This window comes from Oratosquilla oratoria, chromosome 27, assembly GCF_046742065.1.
Source record: "Oratosquilla oratoria isolate Oo_2021 chromosome 27, ASM4674206v1, whole genome shotgun sequence".
NCBI lineage: Eukaryota > Metazoa > Arthropoda > Malacostraca > Stomatopoda > Squillidae > Oratosquilla > Oratosquilla oratoria.
The window spans coordinates 14,020,502-14,035,501 of record NC_134803.1 but is presented as its reverse complement, the minus strand read 5'-3'; the positions used below and the strand labels follow the sequence as shown (position 1 = coordinate 14,035,501).

General features: G+C 36.2%; 1 protein-coding gene across 1 annotated transcript in view; it reads left to right on the top strand.

The window, feature by feature from the left end:
- Nucleotides 1-2,004: 2,004 nt before the first annotated feature.
- The window catches only part of LOC143039746 (uncharacterized), a 24,932-nt gene continuing 11,936 nt past the window's right edge, over nucleotides 2,005-15,000 (top strand). Inside the window, exons 1-3 of the mRNA XM_076209986.1 lie at nucleotides 2,005-2,117; nucleotides 2,366-2,444; nucleotides 9,916-9,993. Coding sequence (XP_076066101.1) covers nucleotides 2,005-2,117; nucleotides 2,366-2,444; nucleotides 9,916-9,993 — 270 coding nt within the window. The remainder of the gene's footprint in view (nucleotides 2,118-2,365; nucleotides 2,445-9,915; nucleotides 9,994-15,000) is intronic.

Below are 15,000 nucleotides of genomic sequence, written 5' to 3'. Positions count from 1 at the left end.
ATTTGATATTAGGCAGATGCAACGTTGCCACCTCTGACCATTCTTCACTCCCTCCTCAGTCTCTCCCATTATTCTCTTTCCCAACACATCTCTGATTATTTTTTCCTCACCACTGATTCCAAATATCTCATCATAATCAGTTACACATTTCGAACCTTTCTGTAAATACCCTTCTTGAGTCACATCACCTGCTGGTGCGAATCTCATCTGAAGACTTCAAGACACACGCACTAAAACCTTGTGTTTGTCTACAACGACGATCTCTTTTGACGACAGCCCCAATTCTCATATACAAGCAGTTCGGCCCGAAGGACACAGGATCCAATCCTCCTTCACCCCTGCAGTGGAACAGCGGACTTTCTCAGTTTTACAGCCTCAATTTGTTAAGTATGTTTCAGGTCTGGTAACTGAAATGAAATCTGGAGAGATGTGGAGGAGATTCCCGGCGCTGTGACGTCACACTTTCTTCCCTCATAACCTCACCTCGAAGAAAACAGCACCCTTGTCCGAGCCAAGCCCCATGTTGTGTCTCACCCATTGCCCTTCTTATATTCTCTCAGCTCCCACAGCATATTTGATTTTTTGTTCATTTGCATTTATTTTCCGTTGTCTTGTTTGTCTGTTAATCAAATAAAGAAACAACAGAAGTGTTGCCATGCTGTGTTTCATTCTTCCGAGTAAGGTCTTATGCAATGTCGTTTTGAAATGTCTTCATTGATGCTTCTCCCACCAGTCACCCGGAGATCAGACACTTGAGACTGAAGTTAGGACACATGCACGTTATGGTCTCTCTCTCTCTCTCTCTCTCTCTCTCTCTCTCTCTCTCTCTACATATATATATATATATTTATATATATATATATATATATATATATATATATATATATATTCTGGTTGGCGCTGGACTATTTCATTCGGCTGAAGGCTCGACTAGGGACAAAATGGGATGTCGGTCGATCATTACCCTTTTCGAGGCCGGGTTCATCTCCCATCAGTTACATCATAAAATAATTGGCTGCTATAAAATTATCAGCGGTATGGAAGGCGATAACAGCCATAAAATATTGATAGCGGTTATATTATGACTTACCAAGGAAGTTATCTTATGATTCTCTTTGCCTTTTTTTTTCACGGTTTTGTCTCTGTCACTTGACAATGACTGGCTGGTGTTTATGTTATTATCATCAACAGATAGGACTACATCAGAGTAACGTAGGTATGGCTCGACGTTTGTCATACTCCGTTTGCAACAATCTGGCTCTGAAGCTCCTTCAGCGATCCATAGTCCCTGGGGTGTAGAGATAATGTCAGTACAAACAAGACCTCAACTAGTGAACTCGTTTTGCTGCCGAGACACCAGCTAGTGAATACCTCTTGTGAAGTTTATTACTTCCCGTGAACTTTATTATTTCCTGTGAAGTTTATATATTCGAATAGTGAGAAGTTATTGTGCTGTGTTTCTTGTAATTGTATACGTATAGCGTTATACAGTTACAGGTATAAGATAAAGTGTAGTGCTCTAGTGATTTAGAATCAAAACAGTAGTCTGTTACTGTACTCCGAAGGTAGAAGTAATAGTATAATGTAAGCAGAATAAGCCTCGTATATTTAGTTTATTTAGTAACCGCTTTTGTTTCTTTTGTTGATTTAGATTTACTTTTTGCTGTTTGTATTGCCGAAGGAGGAGCGAAATAGTTTGTGAAGGTCGTGTAAACCTGGAGGACCGTCTCAGGATGTGTGAGGAGGAAATTCGTCTTCTCAAGAGTGCGCTTTATGAGAAGAGTGAATTCTCCCCAAAACCCAAAGAGTGTTCCACCTCTTCCACTTCTGCCACTGACGTGAGCGAATGGCACTCCGTGGGGTCCCTTTTGTCGAGCCCGCGTTCGGTAAACGGGTGCCCTGCGGAGCAACCGCTATCTCTAGCCAATCGTTTTGCTCTGCTGGAAGATGAGGTGGCTGAAAATCAGGAGTTCTTGGTGGTGGAGGAATCCATGGTGAGAGGCTATGACGACATCCTTTAGCGGAAGAATAAACGACGTTGCAAGCTTGTATATCAACCGGGCCGTGGGATCTCCAATTGTACCCAGAAAATCCGGGAGCAAAGGCGGACGAACACGGTTACGATTGTTCATACGGGAAGTACCGATGAGGGTAGGGTGAGATCAGACGAACTTGATCGGAATTACAATGTCCTCCCTCAGGAGATGAAGGAGCGTGGGAGCCACCACGTAGTCTGTGGGATCGTTCCGAGGATCTACGCAGGCTCGTGTTGGAACAGTAGAGCCATAGGGATCAATGACAGGATACCACAGTTATGCACGCTACTGGGATGCCAATTTCTTGATCCTTGGTATCTCTTTTCCAGGCGCTATGACCTTTATGCTTCTGGTGAGATCCAGCTTACTCGCATGGTCAAAAATTTTCTTACAAGCCACATTGTGGGAGTTTGTTATAAACTAGTTCCTTTTTGGGGGGTAGAAACTCAAAGGGAAGGGGAAATAGAGTGTAATTGGAATAACATTAGGGCGAAACAATAATGTAGAGCAATATGTCAGTGTAGGACAAAATATCATTTTAAGATATGATGTCGGTAGAGGACAAAATGTTTCATTAGGATGTATAGTCAATGAAGGACAAAACATCATGATGGGATGTAATGATAGTGGAGGACAATATATCACTATTGGCTATGATATCAGTGGAGGGCAGAATATAATCTTAGGGAATGATGCCGGACAGAATGTCAACGAACAAAGGGTGGCCGGTGTAGGACGCGGTGACGGAAGGGGGCAAGGTGTTCATGAGAGACCGGATGACCGTGGAGGACTAGATGTCCGGCAAATGTCCATGAGGCATTGAATGTCAATGAAGGACCAAATGTTAATATAGCGCAAGGTGTCAATAAAGAACAAAATTATAATGTAAGGCATGATGTTGAAAACCAAACGAGTCAAAAGGAAATAATCATGAGTTTCTTAAACCATGTACCTTAATGCTCATAGTAGTAAGAACAAATTCAAAGAAATCCAGGCGTATGTCAAAAGTGAAAGTCTAGATATGATAGGAATAACCGAAACATGGTTAAATGGTAGAGTTTGAAGCTGAATTTAATATTGCGGAATTTAAACACTTTCATCAGGATAAAAACCACAAGAAAGGTGGGGGGTGTTCTGTTGTACGTTAAAGTAATGTGTTTTAGGGAAAGTTAGATAGGATGCATATGATAGTTTGTGGGTAGTATTAACCCAAACAAATGGACAAAAAATTAATGTAGGTGTAATATATAGACGACAAACTGTTGTTTCAAGAACTGTCTAGTTTCTGCAACCGGGACTTATTGATAATGGGTGATTTCAATTTTACTGATATTGGTTGGATGACCCTTGATCATGGTCATATAGGTAGTCGCTTGGTAGATTTTCTCAGTGATAATTACTTAATTCAGCATGTGAAAGAGCCCACAAGACATGAAAACTTACTCGATCTATTGGTCACTACCCGCGAAAGTATGATAACCGATGTAGAAGTTGGTGAAACCATTGCAAGTAGTGATCACAACTTAGATTCAAACTGCTAAAAAATTAAAATAGATACGTTTGTATCTAAAATACCTGATTTCAGTAAAAAATAAGTTCATAGGACTACGTCAGAAACTTCAGCTTACAGATTGGGAGGCATAATTAAACGAAAGACCAGTGAGAAATATATCAAAATACGCTTACTAAGATGATTCATACTTACATCCCAAATCAAGCTCGTCTAAAAGGGCTTGATAAAGAGACAAAACAATGAAAATGACAATACAATATGAATATCGTTGATAAATCCAAAGAGAATCCCAAAGAATTCTATAGTTACATTAGAGATAAAAAGGTTATTAGGTATCACATTGGCCCACTATTATCTGCTGACGATCAACTTGAATATTCAAATGAAGGAATATGTGATATTTTAAACAATTATTTTAGCTCCGTATTCGTAAACGAAACACCTCAATGTGAACTCCAAACTGAAACCTGTCTAGAGTGAACTTATTACGGTAAATATAACAAAAGAAAAAATTAAAAGATGTATGGAAAAAATAAAAAATAAAAAAACACCAAAGCCTGACGGTTGGTATCCAAGAATCTTAAAGGAATGAAAAAAGAGAGTGTTATTCCATTAGAAATTATTTTGAAGAAACCTATCATATCCGGAGATGTCTTAAGAGAATGTAAGCTAGCTAACGTTACTCCCATATTCAAAAAAGGTGACAAAAAGAAACAAAATAACTACAGCTTGACTTCAGTCGTAGAAAAAAGGATGGAAACTATCACCAGAGATGCTATCGAACATCATTTAGAAAGTAACTGCTTAATAAATGATAGCCAGCATGGATTCAGACGGAAACGTTTTTGCGTGACTAACTTACTCGAATTCTACAACACCGTCATCTCGAATTATGACAAAAGGAACAATATAGATTTAATATATCTAGACTTTGCAAAAGCTTTTAATACCGTTCCCCACGAAAGACTGCTTATCAAATTAGCTTCACACGAAATGAGTGGTAGCCTATTAAGTTGGACTAGTAATTAGTTAAATGATCTAAAACAGAGAATTGTTCTAAATAACAAAACTTCTAGATGGAAAAATTTTACGAGTGGAGTTCCTCAGGGTTCCGTTCTTGGGCCACTTCTATTCACAGTATAAATAAATGATATAGACCACGGGCTGAAATCTATTATCTCCAAATTTACTGATGATACAAAAATGTGCGGAATGGAAAATGATCACTTAAACCAATTAGACATTCAAGAAAATTTAGATAAACTACAACAATGGTCTGAAAAGTGGCTAATGAAATTTAACACAAACAAATGCAAGGATATGCACATAGATCAAAGTAACAGTAAGTACGATTACAAGGTATTTGGAAATTCGTTAAAGACATTGACAGATTGGAAAAAGTACAACAGCGAGCCACAAAACTTATTCCAAATATCAAAAATAAATCACACGGAAATCGACTAAAGCATATAAATATATTTTCTCTAAAAAAGCGTAGACTCAGAGGTGACTTGATACAGGTCTTTAAAATTCCAAAGCGAGTTGACATCAAAAGTGACAACATTTTCACTAAATGAGAATCAGACAAAAAATAATGGCCTCAAACTGTCAGGAAATAGATTTAATTTGGAAATTGGTAGAAACATCTTCGCCAACCGTGTTGCTAATGAATAGAATAAGCTTCCTGCGGAAGCAGTGCAATATAGTTCAGTTTGAAGCTTTAAGGTTCGTTTAGATAAATACCTAAACAAGATGATGTAATGCCTGCCATTTATTTTATATTATTTGTTTATTTGTTTGTTATTATTTGTCTGTTCGTAATTATTTATTTGATTATATTATTCATTATTATTTATCTGTCAATTTATTATTATTTATAATTTACCTGTTTGTTTGTTATTGAACTATACCTATTTATTTATTTTATCTATTATTATTTATATTACTATTATTTTCATTTATTTATTTATCATTATTATATATTTTTTTTCACATCGTCTTACTTATGGACCAAAAGATCTCCTGTCGGAATGCTCCTCCTTCGTAATCCTTTGTATATCCATTAAACTTTTCATAAGTAGCTGGATGAAATCGGTTGGAGTTAGCCAGTCTCACCCCCGTTTTAACTCCGTCTACTGTTCCTTTCTATAGTTTTGTGTTTCGTCTCACTTTCAACTTTTTTTTTATCACTGTCTTTACGTCCGAAAGTCTTTCACAATATTCTTCTGTAGGAACTCTGTTAATGTTACTCTGTCTAAGAAAGGGGCATTAAATAGAGTTAAATTTTTCTTTCTTTTCTTCCCGAATATATACAATTGGTTTTCTGAATTACGCCAAAGGACTCCCATCTGGAATCCTCAATTTGATCACTAGGTCAGTTCGCATTGACATCATGATTTCTTTAGTCCAATCATCTTTACTTTTACAGCTAAGTACTTCCCCTAAGGGCGTGACTTTACTCCCATGAACCAATTGAATTTTCTCCTCCTCCACCCTTTCTCCAATAAGAAAGGCTGCTACAAACCCCATAAGCAACACTGCTTAGTCAAGCAATCTCAAAATCAATGCACCACTGACTTAGTTTACATACTGTTACATAAGCATAATACAACAATGAAATCGGGTCCCCCACGATTGTTTGTAAACTTTTAGGCGAGGAGTGAGGGTGAGGTTGTACAATTCCTTCGTTTACGACTGTTGTTTATCAAACAAAATTAAATTATCTCCACCTACCCCCCTATCTACCTTACTTGTCTACATTTATCTACAAGCCCCATCTATGTGCTTCTTACAAAGCTCGCCAGCTACACTTGGTCGTCCCGACCAACCCTTTTCTACTACCCTCTTACAGGGCTCGCTGGAAATACACACTTGAAAAATATCTTATACAAGAAGCTAACTATTAAAACTATTTATATATATATATATATATATATATATATATATATATATATATATAAGTTGGCTAGAAATGTTAAAAGTATCATTCTTCAATGGATGTCATCAAAACATATGTCACACATAACAAAGAAATAAGTAAACCATCCAAAATGCACAAATGTCTGTAACATCAAAAAGACACACAACAAAATAATTATAATACAGATATAAACGAATGCAATATACTGATTTGCAAAACTCAGTACTACCATGGTCTTAAGATGTCATAATTTACCACTAACAAAATCAGGAAAAACTGTCAAACAGTATTTAATGATTTCTTTCCTCTAATTGTGAAATTTGATTAAGAACAGCTACAATTAAAATGATACATTTTTAGAATAACTGTGTTAGATCTCACTGCAAGATGGTTTTACATTTTCAAAGGTGGTGAGTTGTGTAATTATTAAAGATGTTACAACAGTTATATACACAACATTAAAGATGTTAATAAAAGTAGAATACCTCTGCATTATTTCACATTTGTTTTACACTTATTTCACTGGCGAAGCTGCATAAAATTTTCAGTACTTTACAAAAGAAAATATAGCTCAATATTTATTGACAATGTCCTTATATATTGGCAGGGTTCCAAGTCTTTATGATTGACCAAGGCTCCAGGTAGCACATCTGTCTGACACCAAAGGTTCCAGTAGTTCCGGTCTCCCATCACATACATGCACCATACATATGAACAATATGAATAATATCTGTAAAAACTGTTTGGATTAATACTCAACTCACACATGATACTATCAACATACTCCCTATACTCCTCTGGACTCAATGCTTCTTTATAAATAGTACATCGTGTATATTTTCCCTCTGTCACATTTATCATCATCATCATCAAATTCTAACCTAGTCTTCTTGATCTCTTCTACATGTCTAATTAACACTTCCCTATTTTCTAAATGTAAGATTTTGTATTTATTTCCAACTGCAGAATCAATTATCCTATATAGACCTGAGTACATTGGAGAAAATTTATTATAGGGTGGATGTAATTTTACCATAACTAAATTTCCTATTTGTAAATCTATTTTATGTGTTATTTTGTGCTGTTGCTTTTTCATCTCTTGTGTATACTCTTGCATGTGTTCCCTAACTCTTTGATGTATAGCTTGAAATGTATGTATCATATTTGAGATGTAATAATCTATATTATACACAGGTTTTTGCTTAGCAATCAAGATTTCATATGGGAGAATTTTGTCTTCCCCAAAAATAATAAAATGGGGTATTTCTCCTGTATCTATGTCAATTTGGTTGTTTAGGGTACATTTAACATAAGGAATCCAAGTATCCCAAGTTATACTATGAGGGCTAGCCATACACCTAAGACATGTAATAATTTTCTTATTTAACCTCTCTACAACTCCATTGCTCTGAGGATGATTCTCTAATATATTGATATTGTGAATTTTAAATAACCTACGTAATTCTTCCAAGATTTTGTTATCTAATTCAGTTCCATTATTTGTAACTAAGATCTTAGGTGTAGTGAAATTACAGATTATCTGATCATAAATTACTGGAGCAATTGTTTCAGCCCTCTTATTTAGAATGAGTTGTAGAATTCAAAATCTTGAAAGATAATCAAAAGTAACAAATACATATTTATATCCATTTTCAGACATTGGTAGCTCCAATGTATCTATGTCAACTCTTACCCAAGGTTTCTGCGGAATGGGCTATGAAAACATAGTAGCAGGTTTTTGTGTATTTCCCTTCACCTTAGCAATTTTCAAACAATTTTCTATATAATGAAATATATCTTTCTTCATACCTGGACAAAATATTTAATTTGTGCTTGTCTATAAGTTTTATCCTTTCCTTGATGTGAACTACAATCATTTTCATGAAGTAACTTCAATACCTCTTGTACAAGAGTTTGTGGTATTACCAACTGATTCACTGGGCCCCTAGAAAAATATTTCCAACTTACAAAGGTTTTTCTATAAAAAAAAAAATTCATTAGTCAAATGAAATTCCTCTATCTTATACCCTTTTGGTAGTTTTGGAGGATTTCCTCTTGGGTTCATCAAATATTGGGCTACTGTTTCCCAAGTCTTTTCTTTTCTTTGTTCCATAATCATTTCCTCATCTAAGGTTACTAGCTCATCTATACTACAGACATAATTGATCAACCCAGTCATTGGTTGGCTAATATTTCTAGATAGTGCATCTGCTGCAACATTCTTTCTACCCAGAATATATTCAAACTTAACCTCATAACACTAAAATATAGCAAACCACCTGGTTAGTCTGCCCCTAAGATTATTATGCTTAAATACGTTCTAAATAGCTGTATAATCAGTCCACACTCTGATTGGATATCCCAATATCATATATCTAAAACTTTCTGATGAATATATCACTCCTAAGGCTTCTCTTTCTGTTATAGAGTAGTTTCTCTCTGTACTATTACAAAGTCTAGATGTGTAAGCTATTGGTTTCAAAGTTCCATTTCTTACAACATTATGCCTCCTAGCCCTATGTCAGATGTATCAGTACAAAGAATGGACTCTTTATCTTAATCAGGGAATATGAGAACTAGAGAACTAGTAAGTTTATCTTTCAACTTGTGAAAACCTTGCTGTTGTGCAGGTCCCCATATGAACTTTGAATCTTTCCTCAACAAAAAAAACTTAATGGGTTAGCTATGTCTGCTTATCCTTGGATAAATTTCCTATAATATCCTATCAATCCCAAGAAACTTTTAACTTTTTCTACATTGTTCGGAACTCGATAATCCTTTACTACTTCAACCTTTGAATTTACTGTACTAAGTCCATGGCTGTATACCTTATATTCCAAATAAATTACACTGTCCTACAAAAACTTACATTTTCCAAGTTTCACTTTCAATCCTGCTTCAACTTGTCTTGAGAATACAAAAAATATTTTCTTAAAATGCTCAGGCGCTGTTTGTGAAACTATTAAAATATAATCTAGAAATACACAGGCAGTGTTTCCTAACAACCCATCTAGAACTGTATTCATTAATCTCATGTAAGTTAATGGACTATTACATAACCCAAATAGCATTTGTTTGAGCTCATAGTGTTTCGCTGGAGTAGAAAAGGCTGTGAATTCTCGTGAGTCTTCATGCAACTCGATTTGCCAAAAGGCAGGCTTGATATCTGTAATGCTGATATACCTATTCTCTGTTCCCAAACTTCTAAGAATTTCCCCTATTATCGGTAATGGTAATCGGTCGGGCATGGTCTGCTTATTCAGTTCCCTATAATCAATAACTGGACGCATGGTACCATCTGATTTTGGCACTAGAATGGGAGGGAAGTTCAATAACATTTCAATGACAAATTTATCTACAATGGCTAGTTTGGAGTTCGGTAATAGATAGGTTAAGTCCCTGGTTTTAATTTTATCTGATGTTTTAAAACGGTTATTTTGCCCAAGGTGTCCCCTGGCAAAGAAATTGTTTTAGTGTGCTTTAAGAGTAAAGCAACCAAGGTTTCATTCAACTCAGGACAACTAGTATGTTCTAGTTGATTCTTGTATTTCTCTCCCAATTCTGTTTCTTCCTGAACTGAACAGACTGATGAAATTGGTGATTCCACCTCCTCAATACTCTCATTTAAAATCTTAATGGGTTTTGTACAAATTCGAAAATATTCTATTTGTATACCTTTTCTTAAGATTGTCTTTATTCAAAGTACTAATCACTAATACTTCTAACATGTTCTTGTTTGTCTTATAAATCCCCGAGTCCAATTTCAAACCTTTTAATCTAATTGATTCTGGGATGGTTAAAATTTCAGAGTCTACAGTACTCCTTTCAACTGCACCTCAACCATGTTAATTGCTCTGGGTTGTAATAATCTCGACTTTATTACGCCACCTTTCGTAATTAGCAAAGCTTCGTTTGAAGTTGATGAATTATTACTGTGATTTCTGGGATTTCTTGAACATCTGAGTTGGGTTTATCATATCAGACTATTTTCTATTGATCTGGATCACTCTTCCCTGTTATCTAAAATATCATTGTTGTCTTCCCTATCTATTTCAAGAGATTCTCTGGTTACTGTTACCGGATCTAAGGCTGGTTGGTTTAAAAATGGGATTAGCTGTGATTTCACTAAGTTCCCTAACTCACCAGGACATATGACTATGTTCTCTTTTCTCATAGTTGCAAATCCTATCAATAAATCTCCTGGAAAAACATATTCTTCTACAAGATGACCTCTAATTCAACCTTACCTAATGTTTTTAATTGACTTCCAGTTACTCCTTGCAATCAGTAATGGGTTGGCTCCACGATTTTCACTCCTGGTTTTAATTGGTTTAAAACTCTATTAGTTATAAAATTAACTACAGATTATCAATGAATATTTGAATAGGTTTATTGAACACTCTACCCGCAATGTGAGGTCTTACAGAAGTCCTTCCAATTGTCATAATCAGTTTACAATTTTCTTTGATGTTAGGGTTTTCTTTCACCCTTCTATCACTCTTGTCCCTAATACAATACTGTCTATGTGTGTTTCTATGGGTAGCTCTGTAGTGTCGTTTTATTTTGTGTCTGGGGTTTTTCCTTTTGTTTCTGGTTGAATACGAAAGTTTGGTTTTGTTCTATACTCCTGTTTTCTGTGTCCTATCCTCTGATTATACAAACAGAAAGGTGGATTTCTACAATGATATTCATCATGACCCTCATATTTGCAATTTCTACAAATAGTTTCATAATAACACTCTTGTGCTTTATGTCCCCAGGTATTAGAATTATAACATTCAATTCTAGCATTCCTTGATGTGCTTCTAACTCTATGTTCACATCCTCTGTTTCTGTAACCGCTCCTAGAGTTCCTAGTTTCTTTCTGTTGTTGCATGCCCACTATCATCACATATGGAATGATTGCTTTAGTTTCACTATAACCTTAAAGAAGGTAATCTCCCCTAAATATATTGTTTATTTAAGATATTTGTACAGCTTTTCTGCAGTTATTCCACCAGAAGTATTTAAAGTCGATTTGAATTGACTGCCTCCACGTAGGCTTCCTTCTCGTGCGGCGCGTACTTCACACGTACATCCACCACGTCTTCCTACGTTCACTACCTCGTCGTCCCTCGTTCACTCGTAGTAGTAGTCCCCCTCGTCCACTGCTGCTTGTAGTCGTTGTAGTCCCCCTCGTTCACTCTTGCTTGTAGTCGCTGTAGTCCCCCTCGTTCCTTGTTGCTTGTAGTCGCTGCAGACCCCCTCGTTCACTGTTGCTTGTAGTCGATGTGGACTCCCTCGTTCAATGTTGCTTGTAGTCTTTGTAAACCCCCTCGTTCACTGTTGCTTGTAGTTGTTCCCTCGTAGTCAACATACGCGTGGCTGCGTGCTTATAGTTGCGTGCACGGAGTGTTTGTGGTTACGTGCACTGTGTCATTATGGTTTGAGGCACCAGTCTCGTAACCGTATCTTGCACTAAATCCTGTAATTTGAGGCACCAGTCCCGTCTCTTCGGAGGCATGGGTTCAAATTCCACCGCTGTCACCACTCTCACCCCCGTTTTTACTCCGTCTACTGTTCCTTTCTATAGTTTTGTATTTCGTCTCTCACTTTCAACTTACTTTTCGTCACTGTCTTTACGTAAGAAAGTCTTTCACAGCATTCTTCTGTAGGAAGTCTGTTAATGTTACTCTGTCTAAGAGAGGGGAATTGAATAGTTGAAAAAATATTTTCCAGAATATATACACCTGGTTCTCTGAGTTACACCAAAGGACTCATATCTGGAATCCTCAATTTGATCACTAGGTCAGTTTGCATTGACGTCATGATGGAAACTATCACCAGAGATGGTATCGAACATCATTTAGAAAGTAACTGTTTAATAAATGATAGCCAGCATGGATTCAGACGGAAACGTTTTTGCATGACTAACTTACTCGAATTCTACAACACAGTCATCTCGAATTATGACAAAAGGAACAATATACTGTAGATTTAATATATCTAGACTTTGCAAAAGCTTTTGATACCGTTCCCCACGAAAGACTGCTTATCAAATTAGCTTCACACGAAATGAGTGGTAGCCTATTAAGTTGGACTAGTAATTAGTTAAATTATCTAAAACAGATAATTGTTCTAAATAACAAAACTACTACGAGTGGAGTTCCTCAGGGTTCCGTTCTTGGGCCACTTCTACTCACAGTATAAATAAATGATATAGACCACGGGCTGAAATCTATTATCTCCAAATTTACTGATGATACAAAAATGTGCGGAATGGAAAATGATCACTTAAACCAATTAGACATTCAAGAAAATTTAGATAAACTACAACAATGGTCTGAAAAGTGGCTAATGAAATTTAACACAAACAAATGCAAGGATATGCACATAGATCAAAGTAACAGTAAGTACGGTTATAAGGTATTTGGAAGTTCGTTAAAGACATTGACAGATTGGAAAAAGTACAACAGCGAGCCACAAAACTGATTCCAAATATCAAAAATAAATCACACGGAAATCGACTAAAGCATATAAATATATTTTCTCTAAAAAAGCGTAGTCTCAGAGGTGACTTGATACAGGTCTTTAAGATTCCAAAGCGAGTTGACATCAAAAGTGACAACATTTTCACTAAATGAGAATCAGACAAAAAATAATGACCTCAAACTGTCAGGAAATAGATTTAACTTGGAAGTGGGTAGAAACATCTTCGCCAACCGTGTTGCTAATGAATAGAATAAACTTCCTGCAGAAGCAGTGCAATGTAGTTCAGTTCGAAGCTTTAAGGTTCGTTTAGATAAATACCTAAACAAGATGCTGTAATGCCTGCCATTTATTTTATATTATTTGTTTATTTGTTTGTTATTATTTGTCTGTTTGTTATTATTTATTTGATTATTATCTATTATTATTTATCTGTCCATTTATTATTATTTACAATTTACCTTTTTGTTTGTTATTGAACTTTACCTATTTATTCATTTTATCTATTATTATTTATATTATTATTATTTTCATTTATTTATTTGTTTATCATTATCATCATTTTTTTCACATCGTCTTACTTATGGACCAAAAGATCTCCTGTCGGAATGCTCCTCCTTCGTAATCCTTTGTATATCCATTAAACTTTTCATAAGTAGCTGGATGAAATCGGTTGGAGTTAGCCAGTCTCACCCCCGTTTTAACTCCGTCTACTGTTCCTTTCTATAGTTTTGTGTTTCGTCTCTCACTTTCAACTTTTTTTTATCACTGTCTTTACGTCCGAAAGTCTTTCACAATATTCTTCTGTAGGAACTCTGTTAATGTTACTCTGTCTAAGAGAAGGGAATTAAATAGTTAAATTTTTCTTTCTTTTCTTTCCGAATATACACACTTGGCTTTCTGAATTACGCCAAAGGACTCCCATCTGGAATCCTCAATTTGATCACTAGGTCAGTTCGCATTGGCGTCATGATTTCTTTAGTCCAATCATCTTTACTTTTACAGCTAAGTACTTTCCCTAAGGGCGTGACTTTACTCCCATGACCCAATTGAATTTTCTCCTCCTCCACCCTTTCTCCAATCAGAAAGGCTTTTACAAACCCCATAAGCAATACTACTTAGTCAAACAATCTCAAAATCAATGCACCACTGACTTAGTTTACATACTGTTACATAAGCATAATACAACAATGAAATCGGGTCCCCCACGATTGTTTGTAAACTTTTAGACGAGGAGCGAGGCTGTACAATTCCTTCGCTTACGACTGTTGTTTGTCAAATAAAATTAAATTCTCTCCACCTACCCCCATATCTACCTTACTCTTCTCCACCCTTTCTCCAATCAGAAAGGCTTTTACAAACCCCATAAGCAATACTACTTAGTCAAACAATCTCAAAATCAATGCACCACTGACTTAGTTTACATACTGTTACATAAGCATAATACAACAATGAAATCGGGTCCCCCACGATTGTTTGTAAACTTTTAGACGAGGAGCGAGGCTGTACAATTCCTTCGCTTACGACTGTTGTTTGTCAAATAAAATTAAATTCTCTCCACCTACCCCCATATCTACCTTACTCTTCTACCTTTATCTACGAGCCTCTTACAGCCAGACACAAAATATGTGTGCACTACAGTTATGTTCCGAGTGTGTTGGTTTACTAGTGTGACTGTCGTTTGAACATGGCGGCATCTAGAATGAAAATGTAAGTCCCTACGATGCGGAATGGGAGGGTGGGTGCTCGCCACAGAGCTGAATGGAGTCCCCTGGTGGAAGCCAAAATAAACTAGATAATTATTCTTTTGTGCGGAAGGGTTTATACCTGCAAGGAATCTAAAACCTTCAATTTGTCCATATGCAATTTCATTCATACCAAATATCGTTTTGCAAAATATACAACGAAATCATAAACCACTTAAGCGCATAAGAACACTTGTCATGAGAAGTTAAAGTTGACATGAGGAATCCTAAACCCTGAACAATGCCGACCGAACATGGTGCAGACAACCACGACTGATGACATCATAGGCTTAGTCACCAAACTTTATCACTGCCCAA